The sequence below is a fragment of the Melopsittacus undulatus genome, chromosome 30 (assembly GCF_012275295.1).
Source record: "Melopsittacus undulatus isolate bMelUnd1 chromosome 30, bMelUnd1.mat.Z, whole genome shotgun sequence".
NCBI classification, from domain to species: domain Eukaryota; kingdom Metazoa; phylum Chordata; class Aves; order Psittaciformes; family Psittaculidae; genus Melopsittacus; species Melopsittacus undulatus.
In genome coordinates this window covers 37185-55830 of record NC_047556.1, presented here as the reverse complement: position 1 = coordinate 55830, position 18646 = coordinate 37185, and the positions used below count along the sequence as shown (strand labels likewise).

General features: G+C 51.8%; 1 protein-coding gene across 2 annotated transcripts; it reads right to left on the bottom strand.

Moving 5' to 3' along the window:
• On the bottom strand, positions 1-10507 carry LOC117437888 (polyadenylate-binding protein 2). Of its 2 annotated transcripts, none has more exons than XM_034072538.1 (7): positions 10400-10507; positions 7621-7735; positions 6131-6198; positions 5315-5421; positions 3992-4079; positions 2945-3090; positions 1-1126 (listed from the first exon to the last, which is right to left on the bottom strand). In XM_034072538.1, the coding sequence occupies exons 2-7, from the start codon at positions 7700-7702 to the stop codon at positions 1087-1089; spliced, it is 531 nt and encodes a 176-aa protein (XP_033928429.1). In that variant the 5' UTR covers positions 7703-7735; positions 10400-10507; the 3' UTR covers positions 1-1086. The 2 variants fall into 2 exon arrangements, with proteins under 2 accessions (XP_033928429.1, XP_033928428.1); XM_034072537.1 differs by lacking the exon at positions 10400-10507 and adding an exon at positions 10298-10310.
• Between the last annotated feature and the right edge of the window lie 8139 nt (positions 10508-18646).

Below are 18646 nucleotides of genomic sequence, written 5' to 3'. Positions count from 1 at the left end.
TGGGGGTAGATCCCCCCCCTATCCAACATGGTACAGTCCATGGGGCCCATAGGGGTCAATGGGGAGGGAGACTCCAATGGGTGTCAATGGGGACCAATGGGGGGGTGGGTTGGACTGCCCAATAGGTGTCAATGGGGCTGAATCCCCCCCAGTCCAACTTGGTACAGTCCATGGGGGCCAATGGGGAGGGACCCCCCAATAGGTGTCAATGGGGACAGACACTCCAATGGGTATCAATGGGGGGGGGTAGGACCCTTCAATGGGTGTCAATGGGGATGGATCTCCCCCCAATCTAACATGGTATGATCCATAGGGGCCAATGGGGATCAATGGGGGGGGGGGGTAGGACCCTCCAATAGGTGTCAATGGGGGTAGATCCCCCCCCAGTCCAACATGGTATGGTCCATAGTGCCCATAGGTATCAATGGGGAGGGACCCTCCAATGGGTGTCAATGGGGGGGAGCAAATCATCCCCCCTCAATCCAGCATGGTATGGTCCATGGGGCCAATAGGAGTCAATGGGGGGGGACCCTGCAATAGGTGTCAATGGGGGGGGTAGGACCCTCCAATGGGTGTCAATGGGGGGGTACCCCCTAATAGGGGTCAATGGGGGGGGGTGACCCCCCCCATGCAACATGGTCTGGTCCATGGGGGCCAATGGGGATCAATAGGGGGGTACCCTCCAATAGGTGTCAATGGGGGGGGACCCTCCAATAGGTATCAATGGGGGGGGGACACGACCCTCCAATATGTGTCAATGTGGGGGTGACCCCCCCCATGCAACTTGGTCTGGCCCATGGGTTCCAATAGGAGTCAATGGGGGTCAATGGGGGGGTGACCCCCCCCAATACAACATGGTATGGCCCATGGGGTCCAATGGGAGTCAATAGGAGTCAATGGGGGGGGACCCTGCAATAGGTGTCAATGGGGGGGTGACCCCCCCACTTAACATGGTCTGGTCCATGGGGTCCAATGGGAGTCAATGGGAGGTACCAAGAGCCCTATGGGGATGGGGGGGGTTAAAGGGGGGGACAGACACAACCCCCCCCCATAGAGGAGATGGGAGCGTCCATGGGTCCGATGGGGTCAGTATGGGGAGTACCAGGAGGTGGCTCTGGCCCGGCCCCTGTGGGGAGAGGAGGTTATGGGGTGGGGGTAGGGGATATAGATACCCTATAGATACCTATAGAGCCCTATAGCAACCCATAGATACCCCATAGATCCCTATAGAACACCATAAACACCCCATAGACCCCTATAGAACCCCATAGACACCCCATAGACACACTATAGACCCCCATAGAACCCGATAGACACCCTATAGATCCCTATTGCAAACCATAGACACCTTATAGACCCTATAGCACCCCATAGACACCTTATAGACCCCTATAGCACCCCATAGACACCCTATAGACCCCTATAGCACCCCATAGACCCCCATAGCACCCCATAGATACCCCCTAGACCCCTATAGCACTTCATAGACACTCTATAGACCCCTATGGCAATCCATAGACACCCCATAGACCCCCATAGCACCCCAAAGGACCCTATAGCTCCCCCCATATGTACCTGTGTGCCCTGCCTCGGCTGTAGCCGCTGCAGAACCGGACCCCCATAGCCCCTATAGCCCCCCACAGGACCCCATATATCCCCCCATAGATGCCCTATAGGACCCCATATCCCCCCATATACCCCCATAGTACCCCTATATCCCCCCATAGGACCCCCATATTCCCCCTATCTGCCCCATAGAACCCCTATATCACCCCATGGAACCCCATAGACCCCCCATATGGACTTATAAGCTCTGGCTCTGACTCTGCTGTATCCACTATAGACCCGGACCCCATAGTCCCTATAGAACCCCCATATCCCCCTATAGACCCCCATAGACACCCCATATACCCCCATAGATACCCCATAGTGCCTCATAGACCCCTCTATATGTTACCTATAAGCTCTGGCTCTGCTGTACCCGACCCAATAGCCCCCATAGCCCCCCATAGACCCCTATATCCCCCCATAGACACCCATGAGACACACATAGACACCCATAGACACCCCATAGACCCCCATAGACCCCTATATCGCCCCATATTCCCCCATAGATGCCCTATAGAACCCCTATATCCCCGCATAGATACCCCATAGACCCCCCATATGTTACCTATAAGCTCTGGCTCTGCTGTATCCACTATAGAACCGGAGCCCATAGCCCCCATAGAACCCCTATACACCCCAATAGACACCTCATATCCCCCCATAGACGCCCTATAGACCCCTCTATACATCACCTATAGGCTCTGGCTCTGGCTCTGCTATAGCCACTATAGAACCAGACCCCATAGCCCCCATAGAACCCTATAGAACCCCATAGACACCCATAGACACCCTATAGACCCCCCTATACATTACCTATAAGCTCTGGCTCTGGCTCTGCTGTAGCCGCTATAGAACCGGACCCCATAGCCCCCATATCCCCCCATACATCCCCTCTATACATTACCTATAAGCTCTGGCTCTGCTGTATCCACTATAGAACCGGACCCCATAGCCCCCCATAGCTGCCCCATAGCCCCCCATATGCCCTCTATACATTACCTATAGGCTCTGGCTCTGGCTCTGCTGTACCCGCTATAGAACCAGACCCCATAACCCCATATATCCCCCCCATATCTCCTCTATACATTACCTATAGGCTCTGGCTCTGGCTCTGCTGTATCCACTATAGAACCAGACCCCATAGCCCCCATAGAACCCCTATACACCCCAATAGACACCTCATATCCCCCCATAGACACCCTATAGACCCCCCTATACGTTACCTATAGGCTCTGGCTCTGGCTCTGCTGTATCCGCTATAGAACCAGACCCCATAGACACCCCATATAACCCTATATCCCCCCTATATCCCCCCATACATCCCCCTATACATTACCTATAGGCTCTGGCTCTGGCTCTGCTATAGCCGCTATAGAACCTGGCTCTGGAGCTGCTGAAGCCTCCTCGGCCCCGGAAGCGGCTCCGGGGGAAGCCTCTGTCCGTGGTGCTGATCCCCGGCCGATTGGTGCGCTTGGGGATCACCTGACCGGGGACAGCCAATGGGAGAGCGGATCAGGCACAGGGGGAGGGGCTTAGAACAGGGAGAGGCCAATGGGAGAAGGGCTTTGATACAGGGGGCGGGGCTTAGACACAAGGGGAGGGGCTTAGACACAGGGGGAGGGGCTTAGACACAGGGGGAGGGGCTTAGACACACACCCCCTATAGGGCAGCCCCACATCCCCTATAGGAAGTCCCTATATCCCTCTATAGGAGATCCTTATATCCCCATATAGAGTCCCTATATCCCCCTATAGGGCAGACCCACATCCCCCTATAGGGAATCCCTATATCCCTCTATAGAGAGTCCCCATATCCCCCTATAGGAAGTCCCTATATCCCCCTATAGGGAGTCCCCATATCCCCCTATAGGGCAGCCCCATATCCTCTATAGGAGATCCCGATAGCCCTCTATAGGGCAGCCCCACACCCCCTATAGGGCAGCCCCACATCCCCCTACAGTGAGTCCCTATATTCCTCTATAGGAGATCCCTATATCCCCCTATAGAGAGTCCCTATATCACCCTATAGGAGGTCCCTATATCCCCATATAGGGAGAGTCCCTACATTCCCCTATAGGAGATACTTATATTGCCCTAGAGGAACTCCCTGTATCCTTCTATAGGGAAGACCTATACCCCCCTATAGACAAGCTCTATATACCCCTATAAGGAGTCCCTATATCCCCCTATAGGGTGCCCCCATATCCCCCTATGGAGCGTCCCCATATCCCCCTATTGGGCAGCCCCACACCCCCTATAGAGAGAGTCCCTATAACACCCCATAGAGAGTCCCCATATCCCCCTATAGGAGATCCTTATATCCCTCTATAGGTCAGCCCCACACCCTATAGGCTGCCCCTATATCCCCTATACGTTGCCCATACCTTGATCTGTCGGCCCCGGAACAAGGACTCATCCAAGGCCATTGATGTGCGAACAGATTCCTTGTCTGAGAACTCAATGTAGGCAAAGCTGAGGGAGAGGGACAGGGTTTGGGGTCAATTATGGGGGTTTTGGGGGGAATTTGGGGGATTTTGGGTCAAATTTTGGAAATTTTGGGGGGAATTCAGGGGATTTTGGGCAAAATTATGGAGATTTTCGACAAAATTCCGAGGATTTTGGGTGGAATTTAAGGGATTTTGGGTAAAATTATGGGATTTTGGGCTGAATTCTGGGGATTTTGGGCAAATTATGGGATTTTGGGAGGAATTTTGGGGATTTTGGGTTAAATTATGGGGATTTTAGACAGAATTTCTGGGATTTTGGGCCAAATTCCTGGGAATTTTGGGCTGAATTCCGAGGATTTTGGGTGGAATTTTGGGGATTTTGGGTCAAATTCTGGGATTTTCATTGGAATTCCCAGAGTTTTGGGTTAAATTTTGGAGATTTCGGGCAAAATTGTTGAGATTTTGGGCTGAATTTTGGGGATATTGGGTCAAATTCCTGGATTTTAAGCTTAATTCCTGGGATTTTGGGCTGAATTCTGGAATTTTGGGTGGATTTTTGGGGATTTTGGGAGGAATTTTGGGTGGAATTCTTGAGATTTTGGGCTGAATTCCTGGAATTCCAGGGATTTTGGGCTAAATTCCAGATATTTTGGGCTGAATTCGGGTCAAATCCCATTGATTTCCATCTGAATCCCATTGATTTGGGGCTGAATTCTGGAATTTTAAGCCAAATTCTGGGGATTTTGGGTCAAATCCCGTTGATTTCGGGCTGAATTTGTGGATTTTGGGCCAAATTTTGGATATTTTGGGCTGAATTCAGGTGATTTCGGGTCAAACCCCATTGATTTTGGGCCAAATTTCCCGGATTTTGGGCAGAATTTGGGGATTTTAGGCCAAATTCCGATGATTTTGGGTCAAACCCCATAGATTTTGGGCTGAATTCAGGTGTTTTCGGGTCAAACCCATAGATTTGGGTCAAACCCCATTGTTTTTGGTCTGAATTCAGGTGATTTTGGGTCAAACCCCATTGATTTTGGGCTGAATTAATGTGATTTTGGGTTGAATTTAAGGGATTTTCGGTTTAATCCCATAGATTTTGGGCCAAATCCCATGGATTTTGGGCTGAATTCTGGGAATTTTGGGCTGAATTTTTGGGATTTTAGGCCAAATTCCGGATATTTTGGGCTGAATTCGTGTGTTTTTGGGTCCCACCCCATAGATTTCAGGTCCCACCCCATAGATGTGGGTCAGGCCTCTCACCCCTTGGGGTGGCCGCTGTACTTGTCACACAGGATGGTCACGCGGTTGACGGAGCCACAACCATGGAAATGAGCCTCCAGCTCCTCGGCCGTCGCCCCATAGTCAACCTGTGTGTGGGGAGAGGGGGGGGGGGACAGTGAGGGCTATGGGGCTGACACACAGCACTTGGGGGGCTGAACTATGGCACTTGGGGGGCTGAACTATGGCACTTGGGGGGCAGCCCTATAGCACCTGGGGGGCTGAACTATGGCACTTGGGGGGCTGCCCTATAGAACTTGGGGGGCAGACCCATGGCAGTTGGGGGGCAAACACATGGTACTTAAGGGCCAACCCTATAGCACTTGGGGGGCTGACCCATAGAACTTGGGGGGCAGACCTATGGCAGTTGGGGGGCTGACCCATAGAAGTTAGGGGGCTGCCCTATAGCACTTGGGGGGCTGAACTATGGCACTTGGGAGGAAGACCTATGGTACTTGGGGGGCTGAACTATGGCACTTGGGAGGCTGAACTATGGCACTTGGGGGGCTGCCCTATGGTACTTGGGGGGCTGCCCTATAGAACTTGGGGGGCAGCTCCATGGCAGTTGGGGGGCAGCCTTATGGCACTTGGGAGGAAGACCTATGGCACTTGGGGGGCTGCCCCATAGCACTTGGGGGGCAGACCCATGGCAGTTGGGGGGCTGCCCTATGGCACTTGGAGGGAAGCCCTATGGTACATGGAGGGAAGCCCTATGGCACTAGGGGGCAGACCCATGGCACTTGGGGGGCAGCCCTATGGCACTTGGGGGTCAGCCCCATAGGAGGCTCCTTGACTCACGTTGCCCACATAGATGGATCGAGCATCAGCCTCCATCTTCTCCTCCAGGGACATGATCACAGGGCCGGCTGCAGGATACACCCCATAGATACCCCATAGATACCCCATAGAGATCCATAGAGACCCCATAGAGACACATAGATACCCATAGAAACACATAGAGACCCATAGAGACCCATAGATACCCCATAGAGACCCATTGAGACCCTATAGAGCCCCATAGATACCTATAGAGCCCCATAGACACCCCATAGAGACCCATAAACACCACATAGACACCCTATAAAGCCCCATAGACACCCTCTATGTATAGACATACATACACCACGGAGGGGGCGTGGCTTCAGCTGGCCCCGCCCCCTACAGCACTACACTGCCCCATGCTGGGCGCACCGCAGTGCTGCCTGCACCCCCCATAGCCCTCCATAGACACCCCATAGACCCCCATAGACCCCCATAGACACCTATAGACACCCATAGACACCTATAGACACCCATAGACACCCATAGACACCCATAGACACCCATAGACACCCATAGACACCCATAGACACCCATAGACACCCATAGACACCCATAGACACCTATAGACACCCATAGACACCCCATAGACACCCCATAGACCCCCATAGACACCTATAGACACCCATAGACACCCCATAGACCCCCATAGACACCCATAGACACCTATAGACACCCATAGACACCCATAGACACCCATAGACACCCCATAGACACCCATAGACACCCCATAGACACCCATAGACACCCATAGACACCCCATAGACACCCATAGACACCCCATAGAGACCCATAGACACCCATAGACACCCCATAGACACCCATAGACACCCATAGACACCCCATAGACACCCATAGACACCCCATAGAGACCCATAGACACCCATAGACACCCCATAGACACCCATAGACACCCATAGACACCCATAGACACCCCATAGACACCCATAGACACCCATAGACACCCATAGACACCCATAGACACCCCATAGACACCCATAGACACCCATAGACACCCATAGACACCCCATAGACACCCCATAGACACCCATAGACACCCATAGACACCCCATAGACACCCATAGACACCCATAGACACCCATAGACACCCCATAGACACCCATAGACACCCCATAGACACCCATAGACACCCATAGACACCCCATAGACACCCATAGACACCCATAGACACCCATAGACACCCATAGACACCCCATAGACACCCATAGACACCCATAGACACCCCATAGACACCCATAGACACCCATAGACACCCATAGACACCCCATAGACACCCCATAGACACCCATAGACACCCATAGACACCCCATAGACACCCATAGACACCCATAGACACCCATAGACACCCCATAGACACCCATAGACACCCATAGACACCCATAGACACCCCATAGACACCCATAGCCACCCATAGACCCCTATAGGCCCCATAGCTGCCCCATAGTCACCGTTGCCAGGGGGGGGGCTCATGTTCATCTGTTTCTCCACTTCATTCTGCAGCTCCTTGAGCTTCTCGGCCTCCTCCTCCATCTCCCGCACACGAGCCTTGATGGCCTCCAGCTCCTGGGACACATAGAGACATATAGCATCCTATAGCCACCCTATAGCAGCCCATAACCACCCTATAGTGCCCCATAACCACCCTATAGTGCCCTATAACGCCCCATAACCACTCTATAATGCTCTATAGCACCCCATAACCAAGCTATAACACTCTATAGCACCTCATAACCACTCTATAGTGCCCTATAACACCCCATAACCACCCTATAGTGCTCTATAGCACCCCATAACCAAGCTATAGCACTCTATAGCACCTCATAATCACCCTATAGTGCCCTATAACCACTCTATAGTGCCCCATAGCAGCCTATAACCACCCTATAGCACCCCATAACCACCCTATAGCAGCCCATAACCACCCTATAGAGCCCTATAGCAGCCCATAGCCACCCTATAGTGCCCTATAGCACCCCATAACCACCCTATAGTGCCCTATAACACCTCATAACCACCCTATAGTGCTCTATAGCACCCCATAACCAAGCTATAGCACTCTATAGCACCTCATAACCACCCTATAGTGCCCTATAACCACCCTATAGTGCCCCATAGCAGCCTATAACCACCCTATAGCACCCCATAACCACCCTATAGCAGCCCATAACCACCCTATAGAGCCCTATAGCAGCCCATAGCCACCCTATAGCACCCTATAGCAACCCATAACCACCCTATAGTGCCCTATAGCAGCCCAGAACCACCCTATAGTGACCTATAGCAGCCCAGAACCACCCTATAGTGACCTATAGCAGCCCATAACCACCCTATACTGCCCTATAACAGCCCATAACCCCCCTATAGTGACCTATAGCAGCCCATAGCGCCCTGTAGCAGCCCATAACCACCCTATAGCAGCTGATGACCACCCTATAGTGCCCTATACCATCCCATAGCGCCCTATATCACCCCGTACTTCCCTATAGCACCCCATAACCACACTATAGTGCCCTATAGCACCCTATAACCACCCTGTAGCACCCTATAGAGCCATATAGCACCCCATAGTGCCGTATAGCAGGGCATAACCACCCTATAGCACCCCATAACCACCTAATAGCAGCCCACAACCACCGTATAGCACCCTATACCATCCCATAACCACCCTATTACAACTCATAGCACCCTATAGCACCCCACAGAGCCCCACAGCAGCCCATTACCACCCCATAGCCCCCATAACCCCCAAATCCCCCATATAACCAACTCTATTGCCCCTATAGCACCCCTAAATGCCCACTAGAACCGCTTACATCCCCCACAGCCCCCCTATAATCCCTATATCCCCCATATAACTCCCATTGTCCCTATAGCACCAGATGAGAACCCCTACATCACCTCTCCATGCCCTATATAACAGCATAAGCCTCCCCATATCCCCTTTATAAGCCCCATATCCCCTCTAAATGTCCCATATCCCCCTATAGATCCCCCTATACCCCCTCTATACGCCCCGTATGCCCTCCATATGCCCCATATCCCACTGTAGATATTCCTACATCCCTTTATAAGCCACATATTCTCTCTAAGGGCCCATATAAGACTATAGAGCACCCCATATCCCCCCCATGCCCCATGTAACGCTATAGACCTCTCTATATCCCATCTATATACCCCATATAGCCCTATAGACCTCCCTATATTCCCTCTATACACCCCATATCCCTTTTTCATGCCCCATATAACACCATAGACCTCCCTATATCCGCTTTATAAGCCCCATATCCCCTCCATGTGTTCCATATCCCCCTATATCCCTCCCTATACCCCCTCTATATGCCCCATATCCCCCTATAGACCTCCCTATATCCCTTTACAACCCCATATCTCCTCTAAATGCCCCATATCCTCCTATACATCCCCCTATATGCACTCTATACGTACCATATCCCCATATATCCCTCCCTATATCCCCTCTATAAGCCTCATATCCCCTCTACATACCCCATATAACACTACAGAGCACCCCATATCCCCCCTCTATATCCCCTCCATACGCCCCATATCCCCTCTATGAGCCCCATATCCACTGTATATACCCCCTATAGCACTATAGAGCATCCCATATCCCTTCTAAATGCCCCATATCCCCCTATAGACCTCCCTATATCCCCTCTACAAACCCCATGTCCTCTATGCGCTCAATATAACACTATAGACCTCCGTATATCCCCTCCATACACCCCATAGCCCCTATAACCCCCCCACATCCCCTCTATATACCCCATATAACACCATAGAGCACCCCATATCCTCTATACACCCCAGATCCCCCTATATCCCCCCCATATGCACTCTATGCACCCCATATCCCCCTATAGAACTCCCTATATCCCCCATTATCCCCCTATATGCCCCATATCCCCCTATAGACACCCCTCCACATCCCCCCCACGTGCCCCATCCTGTCCACGTGACCCATTCCCCTCCCCCCCTCCCCCACCCCACGTGCTCCACAAGCCCCCATCCCACGTGTTCCATGTCCCCCCCCACCACGTGTCCCCCCCATCACGTGTCCCATGACCCCCCCCCCCCCAAATCACGTGACCCCCCATATCACGTTACCGGATCCTCAATGGCGGCATCCCCATTATCCCCATCCCCCACGTGCCCCCCCACACCACGTGGTCCGTGCCCCCCATCACGTGACCCCCCGTATCACGTTACCGGATCCTCAATGGCGGCGTCCCCGTTGTCCCCATCCCCCAACGCGGCCTCCTCCTCCTCCAGCTCCTCCGGGTGTTGGACGTTACCGGTCGCCCCCGTTCCGGCCTCCCCTCCCCCACCCCCCCCCCCCTCCGTTGGCCCCTCCCCCCCCCCCCGTTCCCCTCCCCCCCTCCCCCCCCCTCCCCCTCCCCCCCCTCCGGGAGCGTAATGGGCTCCTCCGTCCCCGGTGGGACCGGAAGCGGAAAGGGAACCGGAAGCGGAAGCGGAGACGGAAGCGGAACCGGAGGAGGCAGGTTCGGCTCCGCGCTGAGCTCCGCCGCCGCCCCGCAGAGCCGCCATGGCCGCTGTGAGCATGCGCACTGAGGGCAGCGCGGCTGCCTGAGGCGGCGGCCAATGGGAGGGCGAGGAGGGGGAAGGGGCGGGGCTAAGGGGGTGTGAGCCAATGGGGATGGAGAAAGGGGAAGGGGCGGGGCTTGGGCTTAAAGGGGACGCGGAGGGGAAGGGGGTTTTGGCGCGTTCAAACGGTTTTAAGCATTTTTAAGCCGTTTTTAACCGTTTTTAACGCGTTTTAACCCTTTTAAATCCGTTTTTAACAGTTTTAAATTGTTTCTAAACCGTTTTAACCGGTTTTAAATCGTTTTTAACCGTTTTTAATAGTTTTTTACCCGGTTTTAAACGTTTTAACCAGTTTTAATCGGTGTTAAACGTTAACCGGTTTTAACCTGTTTTAACCCAGTTTTAACAAATTTTAACCCGTTTTAAACCGGTGTTAGCCCATTTTAAACACGTTTTAATCTTTTAACACGTTTTAAACAGATTTTAACCCGTGTTTAACACGTTTTAACCCGTTTTTAATCAGGTTTAACCCTTTCTTTACAGGATTTAACGGTTTTTACCGGTTTTAAACCATTTTAAACACGTTTTAAACGGTTTTAACCCGTTTTTAACACGTTTTTACCCGTTTTTAACTATTTTAACACGTTTTAAACCATTCTAAACACGTTTGAACCGGTTTTAATCCGTTTTTAACCGGTTTCAACTGGTTTCATCCGGTTCAGCAGGCACCGGAACCGGAGGAAGCAGCTTCGGCTCCGCCGCCGCCCGCAGAGCCGCCATGGCCGATCTGAGCATGCGCACTGAGGGCAGCGCGGCTGCCTGAGGCGGCGGCCAATGGGAGGGCGACAACGGGAAAGGGGCGGGGTTAAAGGGGTGTGAGCCAATGGGGATGGAGCAAAGGGGAAGGGGCGGGGCTTGGGCTTAAAGAGGACGACTTAACGTGTTTGAACCCGTTTTTAATGGTTTTTAACCCGTTTTAACCCATTTTAATCCGTTTTTAACCAGTTTGAATCCATTTTGAACCAGTTTTAACGGTTTTTAACACGTTTTAACCCATTTTAACCCCGCAGAGCCGCCATGGCCGCTGTGAGCATGCGCACTGAGGGCTGAGGGGCTGCCTGAGGCGGCGGCCAATGGGAGGAGAGGGGCGGGCTTAGAGAGGGGAAGGGCCAATGGGGATGGAGAAAAGGGCGGGGTTAAAGGAGTGTGAGCCAATGGGGATGGAGGAAAGGGAAGGGGCAGGGCTTGGGCTTAAAGGGGACGGGTTAACCCGTTTTTAACCGGTTTTAACCAGTTTTGACCCATTTTAAACCGGTTTTAACCAGTTTGAATCCGTTTTGAACGGCTTTTAACCCGTTTTTAACACGTTTTAACCCATTTTAACCCCGCAGAGCCGCCATGGCCGCTATGAGCATGCGCAGTGAGGGCTGAGGGGGACGTGAGGCGGCGGCCAATGGGAGAGCGAGGAGTGGGAAGGGGCGGGGCTAAAGGGGCTCTGAGCCAATGGGGTTCGGGCAAAGGGAAGGGGCGGGGCTTGGGCTTAAAGGAGAAGCGGCAAAGGTTGGGGGAGGGAGCGGGTTTTTGGCGCGTTCAAACGGTTTTAACAGTTTTGAGTCGTTTTTAACCCGTTTTAAACACGTTTTAAACACGTTTTATCCCGTTTTAAGCATTTTAAACCGGTTTTAGCCGTTTTAAACCAGTTTCAACAGGTTTTAACCGTTTTAAATCTTTTTAACCCGGTTTTCAACATTTTTAACCGGTTTTAACCCGTTTTAATTGCTCTTAAACGTTTTTACCATTTTTAGCCCGTTTTAACCCGGTTTTAACACCTTATAACCCGTTTTGAACCGGTTTTAGCCCATTTTGAACACGTTTTAATCCCTTAACGCGTTTTAACCCATTTTAACCGGGTTTGACACGTTTTTAACGAGTTTTAACCCTGTTTTAACCGGTTTTAAACCATTTTAAACACGTTTTAACTGTTTTAACCCGTTTCTAACAGGTTTCGACCGGTTCAGCCGGCACCGGAACCGGAGGAAGCAGGTTCGGCTCCGCGCTGAGCTCTGCAGAGCCGCCATGGCCGCTCTGAGCATGCGCAGAGAGGGCTGAGGGGCTGCCTGAGGCGAGAGCCAATGGGAGGAGAGGGGCGGAGCTAAGGGGAGGGGTTAAGGGAGGGAGAGCCAATGGGGATGGAGAAAGGGGAAGGGGCGGGGCTTGGGCTTAAAGGGGACGCGGGAGCAGGGTTTTGTCGCGTTCAAACGGTCGTAACCGTTTTAAATCGTTTTAAAGCGTTTTTAACAGGTTTTAACCCTTTTTAACCCGTTTTTAACTGCTTTTAAGCGTTTTAAACAGGTTTTAACAGTTTTTAACCGTTTAAAACAGTTTTTAATAGTTTCTAACAGGTTTTAACCGTTTTAAACAAGTTTTAACCGTTTAAAACAGGTTTTAACCGTATTTAACCGGTTTTAACCGTTTTAAATAGTTTTTACTCGTTTCTAACAGGTTTTAACCTTTTTTAACCCGTTTTTAAGAAGTTTTAACCATTTTAGCCGGTTTTAACCCGTTTTAATGGGTCTTAAACGTTTTTACCGGTTTTAGCCCATTTTAAGCCGGTATTAACCCGTTTTTAACCGGTTTCATCCGGTTCAGCCGGAACCGGAACCGGAGGAAGCAGCTTCGGCTCCGCCGCCGCCCGCAGAGCCGCCATGGCCGCTGTGAGCATGCGCAGTCAGGGCACCGCGGCTCACTGAGGCGGCGGCCAATGGGAGGGCGAGGAGGGGAAAGGGGCGGGGTTAGAGGGGCTGTGAGCCAATGGGGATGGAGCAAAGGGGAAGGGGCGGGGCTTGGGCTTAAAGGGGACGTGGCGGAAGGGGGGAGCGGGGTTTTGGCGCATTCAAACGGGTTTAACCGTTTGAAATCGGTTTTAACCTGTTTTGAACCGGTTTTAACCGGTTTTAGCCCATTTTGAACACGTTTTAATGCCTTTTTAACAGGTTTTAACCCGTTTTTAACCATTTTAACTGGTTTTAACCTATTTAAAACACATTTTATCCCGTTTTAAATCAGTTTAACCGGTTTTAAACCATTTAAAACATGTTTCAACCCGTTTTTAATCGGTTTTAACCCATTTTTAACACTTTGCGAGCCGTTTTGAACCTTTACAAAGCAACTTTTAACCTGTTTCAACCCATATATGTGTTTTCTAACCCGTTTTTAATCTTTAAAACCCTATTTTACCCCGTTTTTAACATTTATAAAGGAATTTTATCCCATATATTACCTCTATAGCCCTTTTTTACCCCATTTTTAACCTTTTTTTACCCATTTTCCACCGGGTTTTAGCCATTTTTTACCTTTTTGGACCCATTTTTACCCCAGACTGTCCCCAGTGTGAGGGATTTGGATGCATTTTCCACCTGGGTGCTATGGGATATGGGGGAAGAGGGGGGATAAAGGGGGATATAATGGGATATAGGGGGATATATGGGGGATATAATGGGATATAGGGGGATATATGGGGGATATAATGGGATATAGGGGGATATATGGGGGATATAATGGGATATAGGGGGATAAAGGGGGATATAATGGGATATAGGGGGATATATGGGGGATATAATGGGATATAGGGGGATATAGGGGGATATAATGGGATATAGGGGGGATAAAGGGGTATATAATGGGATATAGGGGGGATAAAGGGGGATATAATGGGATATAGGGGGGATATAGGGGTATATAATGGGATATAGGGGAGATAAAGGGGGATATAATGGGATATAGGGGGGATAAAGGGGGATATAATGGGATATAGGGGGATATATGGGGGATATAATGGGTTATCGGGGGATATATGGGGGATATTATGGGGTATAGAGAAATGTGCTAAGTATATAATGGAATATATGGAATAAACAGTGTGTATTGGGATATACAAGGATATATGGTGCATATAAGGGCATGGGGGGGGGGGCCTGCTCCACGTGACCCCCATAGACACCATAGGGGCCTATAGGGGTCTATGGGGCTCTGAAACCCCCTTTAATCCCTTTGGAATCCTCCGAGACCCCCTTAAATCCCCCTTTGGAAGCGCTTGGATCCCTATGGATCCCCTTAAATCCTATTGGAAACCCTTAAATCCCATTTGATCCCATTAAACCCTCTATGGAGCCCATTGGAACCCCTTAAATCCCCTATGGAACCCCTTAAACCCCCAATGTACCCCTATGGAACCCCTTAAACCCCCACTGGATCCCCTTAAACCCCATTTGACCCCCTTGAAACCCCCTTTACCCCACATAGACCCCATGAAGCCCATTTTGGACCCCATTTTCCTCCATTTAACCCCATTTTCCCCCATTTAACCCCATTTTATCCCCTTTTCACCCCATTTTTCCCCCACTTAACCCCATTTTATCCCCTTTTCACCTCATTTTCTGCCCATTTAACCCAGTGTTATGCCCTTTCCACCCCATTTAACCCAATTTAACCCCATTTTACCCCCTTTTCACCCCATTTAGCTCCATTTTAACCCAATTTCCCCCATCTTAACCCCATTTTTCCCCTATTTTCCCCCTATTTAACCCCATTTTCCCCTCTTTTCACCCCATTTCCGCCCCATCCCCAAGCCCCGCCCCCACAGGGGGCGTGTCCCAGCGTGGCCCCGCCCCTTCCACTTACGTCATCGCAATGGGGGCGTGGCTAAGGGGGAAGGGGCGTGGCCCTGTTTGGGGGCGTGGTCTCGCGGCCTGACGTCATGGGCTCATTTGCATAGGAGGTGTGCGTGCTGACGTCACGAGGGGGAGGGGGAAGTCTCCTAGGGTGGGAGGGGCCGGAAAAGGCCGAAGAGGGGACCGGAAGTAGCCAAGGGGGGACCGGAAGGAGCCCGGAAGTAACCGGAGAGGCGGGGACCGGAAGTAGCCGAAGGGAGGAACCGGAAGTAACCGGATCCGAACAGGAAACACCCGAAGCCGAACCGGAAGCAGCCGAACGGATCCGGAAACAGCCGAACCGGATCCGGAAGGAGCCGAGAGGTACCGGAAACACCCGAACAGATACCGGAAGAAGCGGAACGGATACGGAAAGAGCCGAACCGATCCCGGAAGCACCCGAAGCGGATCCGGAAGTACCCGAGCCCGTCCGGAAGGAGCTGAAGGGATCCGGAAGGAGCCGAGTGTTTACGGAAGCAGCCGAACGGATCCGGAAATACCCGAAACCCGTCCGGAAACACCCGAAGCGGTACCGGAAGCAGCCGAAGAGATCCCGGAAGGAGCCGAACGGATCCGGAAGGAGCCGAGCGTGTCCGGAAGCAGCCGAAAGCGCTGCCGGAAGGAGCCGAAGGGATCCGGAAACACCCGAAGCGGATCCGGAAGGACCCGATCCCGTCCGGAAGCGGCCGCAAGGGCTGCCGGGAGGAGCCGAACCGTTCCAGAAGCAGCCGAGTGATCCCGGAAACACCCGAAGTGATACCGGAAACACCCGAAGAGATACCGGAAGGAGCCGAAGGGATCCGGAAGCACCCGAAGCGGATCCGGAAACAGCCGAAGCGGATCCGGAAACAGCCGATCCCGTCCGGAAGCCGCCGCAAGCGCTGCCGGGAGGGAGGCGGAGGCCCAAGATGGCGGACGCGGAGCTGACGCTGCACGGGCGGCCCCTGCACCTCCTGCGGGTGGCGGATCTGAAGGCGGCTCTGGAGCAGAGAGGCCTGGCCAAGAGCGGGCACAAGAGTGCGCTCGTCAAGAGGCTTAGGGGGGTGAGACACGGGAACGGGGGGGGGACGGACACGGGTGCGCATGCGCAGGAGGGGGATGGATCGGAGTGGGGGGGTTTGAGGTGAGGGAGCTGAGGTAAAAGGGGGGGAAATGGGGGTTTTGGGGGGAAAAGTGGAGGTTTTGGGGTAAAAAATTGGGGTTTTGTGTAAAAGTGCGGTTTTTGGGGTGAAAAGTGCAGTTTTTGGGTAAAAGTGGTGGGAATGAGGGAAAAGTAGGGTTTGTGGGGTGAAAAGTGTGGTTCTTGGGTAAAAGTGGGTGTTTTGGGGTGAAAAGTGGGGTTTTTGGATAAAAGTGGTGGGAATGAGGGAAAAGTGGGGGTTTTGGGGGGAAAATGGGGGGTTTTGGGCTGGAAAGTATGGGGAAGGGAGTAAAAACAGTGGGTCTGTGGTAAAAGTTGTAGGGAATGAGGTAAAAAGTGCGTGTTTGCAGTAAAAAGCGGTGGTTTTTGGATAAAAGTGATGGTTTTGGGGTGAAAAGTGCTGGTTTTGGGTGCAAGGGGAGGCTCTGGAGCAGAGAGGCCTGGCCAAGAGCGGGCACAAGAGTGAGCTCGGCAAGAGGCTTAGGGGGGTAGGAGATACGGGGGGGGAACGGATGCGCATGCGCCGTAGCGGGGGGGGCTGAGGTAAAATGGGGGGGGGGTGGGGGGAATGGGGGTTTTTGGGGGGAAAAGTCGGGTTTTTGGATAAAAGTGGGGCTTTTGGGGTGAAAAGTAGGGTTTTTGAGTGAAAAGTGGGGTTTTTGGGTAACACTGGGGTTTTTGGGGTGAAAAGTGGTTTTTTTGTGGTGAAAGTGGTGCGGAGTGAGGTAAAAGTGGGGGTTCTGGGGGAGAAATGGTGGTTTTTGGGTGAAAGGAATGGTTTTGGGGTAAAAGTGGTGATTTTGGGGTAAAAGTGGTGGGGAGTGAGGTGAAAGTGGTGGTTTTTGAGGGAAAAGCAGTGGAGACTGAGGTAAAAAGTCGATTTGGGGTAGAAGTGAGGATTTTGGCGTGAAATCGGCGGGGAGTGAGGTAAAAGCGGTGGGTTTTGGGTAAAAGTGATGGTTTTCGGAGGAAAAGTGGTGGAGAATGAGGTAAAAGTGGTGGTTTTTGGATAAAAGTGGGGATTTTGGGGTGAAAAGCGATGGTTTTGGGGTGAAAGCGGCGGTGTTTGGGTGCAAGGGGCGGCTCTGGAGCAGAGAGTGGGGTATGAGACGGGAACGGGGGGGAACGGACACGGGTGCGCATGCGCGGTGGGGGGGGGAGCTGAGGTAAAAGAGGGGTGAAAATTAGGGTTTTTGGGGCAAAAAGTGGTTTTTTGGGGTAAAAGTGGTGGTTTTTGGGTGCAGGGGGTGGGTTTGGGGCAGAAGGCTCTGGAGCAGCGGGCACAAGAGGGGCAAGCTGAGGTAAACTGGGGAGGTTGGGGGGAAGTGTGGGGTTTTGGGGTGAAAAGTGGGGTTTTTGGGGTGAAAATTAGGTTTTTTAGGTAGAAGTGAGGTTTTGGGGTGAAAAGTAGGGTTTTTAGGTAAAAGTGGGGTTTTTGGGTAAAAGTTGGGGTTCTGCGGTGAATGGTGCGGAGTGAGGGAAAAGTAGGGGTTTTTTTTGGGAAAATAGAGGTTTTTTGGGGTCAAAAGCAGTGGTTTTGGGGTGAGAAGTGGTGGGGAGTGAGGTAGAAACGGGGGTTTGTGGTAAAAGTTGTAGGGAATGAGGAAAAAAGTGTTTTTGGGGTAAAAGTGGTAAGGAATTAGATAAAAGTGATGGTTTTGGGTGAAAAGTGGGGTTTTGGGGTGAAATGGTGTTTTTGGGGTGAAAAGTGGGGTTTTTGTGGTGAAAGTGGGGGGGAATGAGGTAAAAACTGTGGGATTGTGGTACAAGTTGTATGGAATGAGGTAAAAAGTGGTGGGTTTGGGGTAAAAGTGGTGATTTTCGGGTAAAAACGGTGGGGAATAAGGTAAAAGCAGCGGTTTTTGGGTAAAAGTGGGGTGAAAGCAGCGGTTTTGGGATGAAAAGTGGGGTTTTTGGGTAAAAGTAGTTTTTTTGGGGTGAAAAGTGGGGTTTTTGGTGAAAAGGGGGGTTTTGGGGGTGAAAATAGTGGTTTTTCGGTAAAAGTGGTGGGAATGAGGGAAAAGTGGGGGTTTTTGTGGTGAAAGTAGGGTTTTTTTTGGT

What these genes read in the sequence shown, in the direction of transcription:
- LOC117437888 (XM_034072538.1), bottom strand. Translation starts at nt 7,702, where the DNA reads ATGGAGGAGGAGGCCGAGAAGCTCAAGGAGCTGCAGAATGAAGTGGAG. An exon ending in GATCCATCTATGTGGGCAAC is followed by an intron (nt 5,422 to 6,130) that starts GTGAGTCAAGGA and finishes CCCCACACACAG; the next exon opens with GTTGACTATGGGGCGACGGC. An exon ending in GCCAGAGCCAGAGCCTATAG is followed by an intron (nt 1,127 to 2,944) that starts GTAATGTATAGG and finishes CTCTCCCCACAG; the next exon opens with GGGCCGGGCCAGAGCCACCT.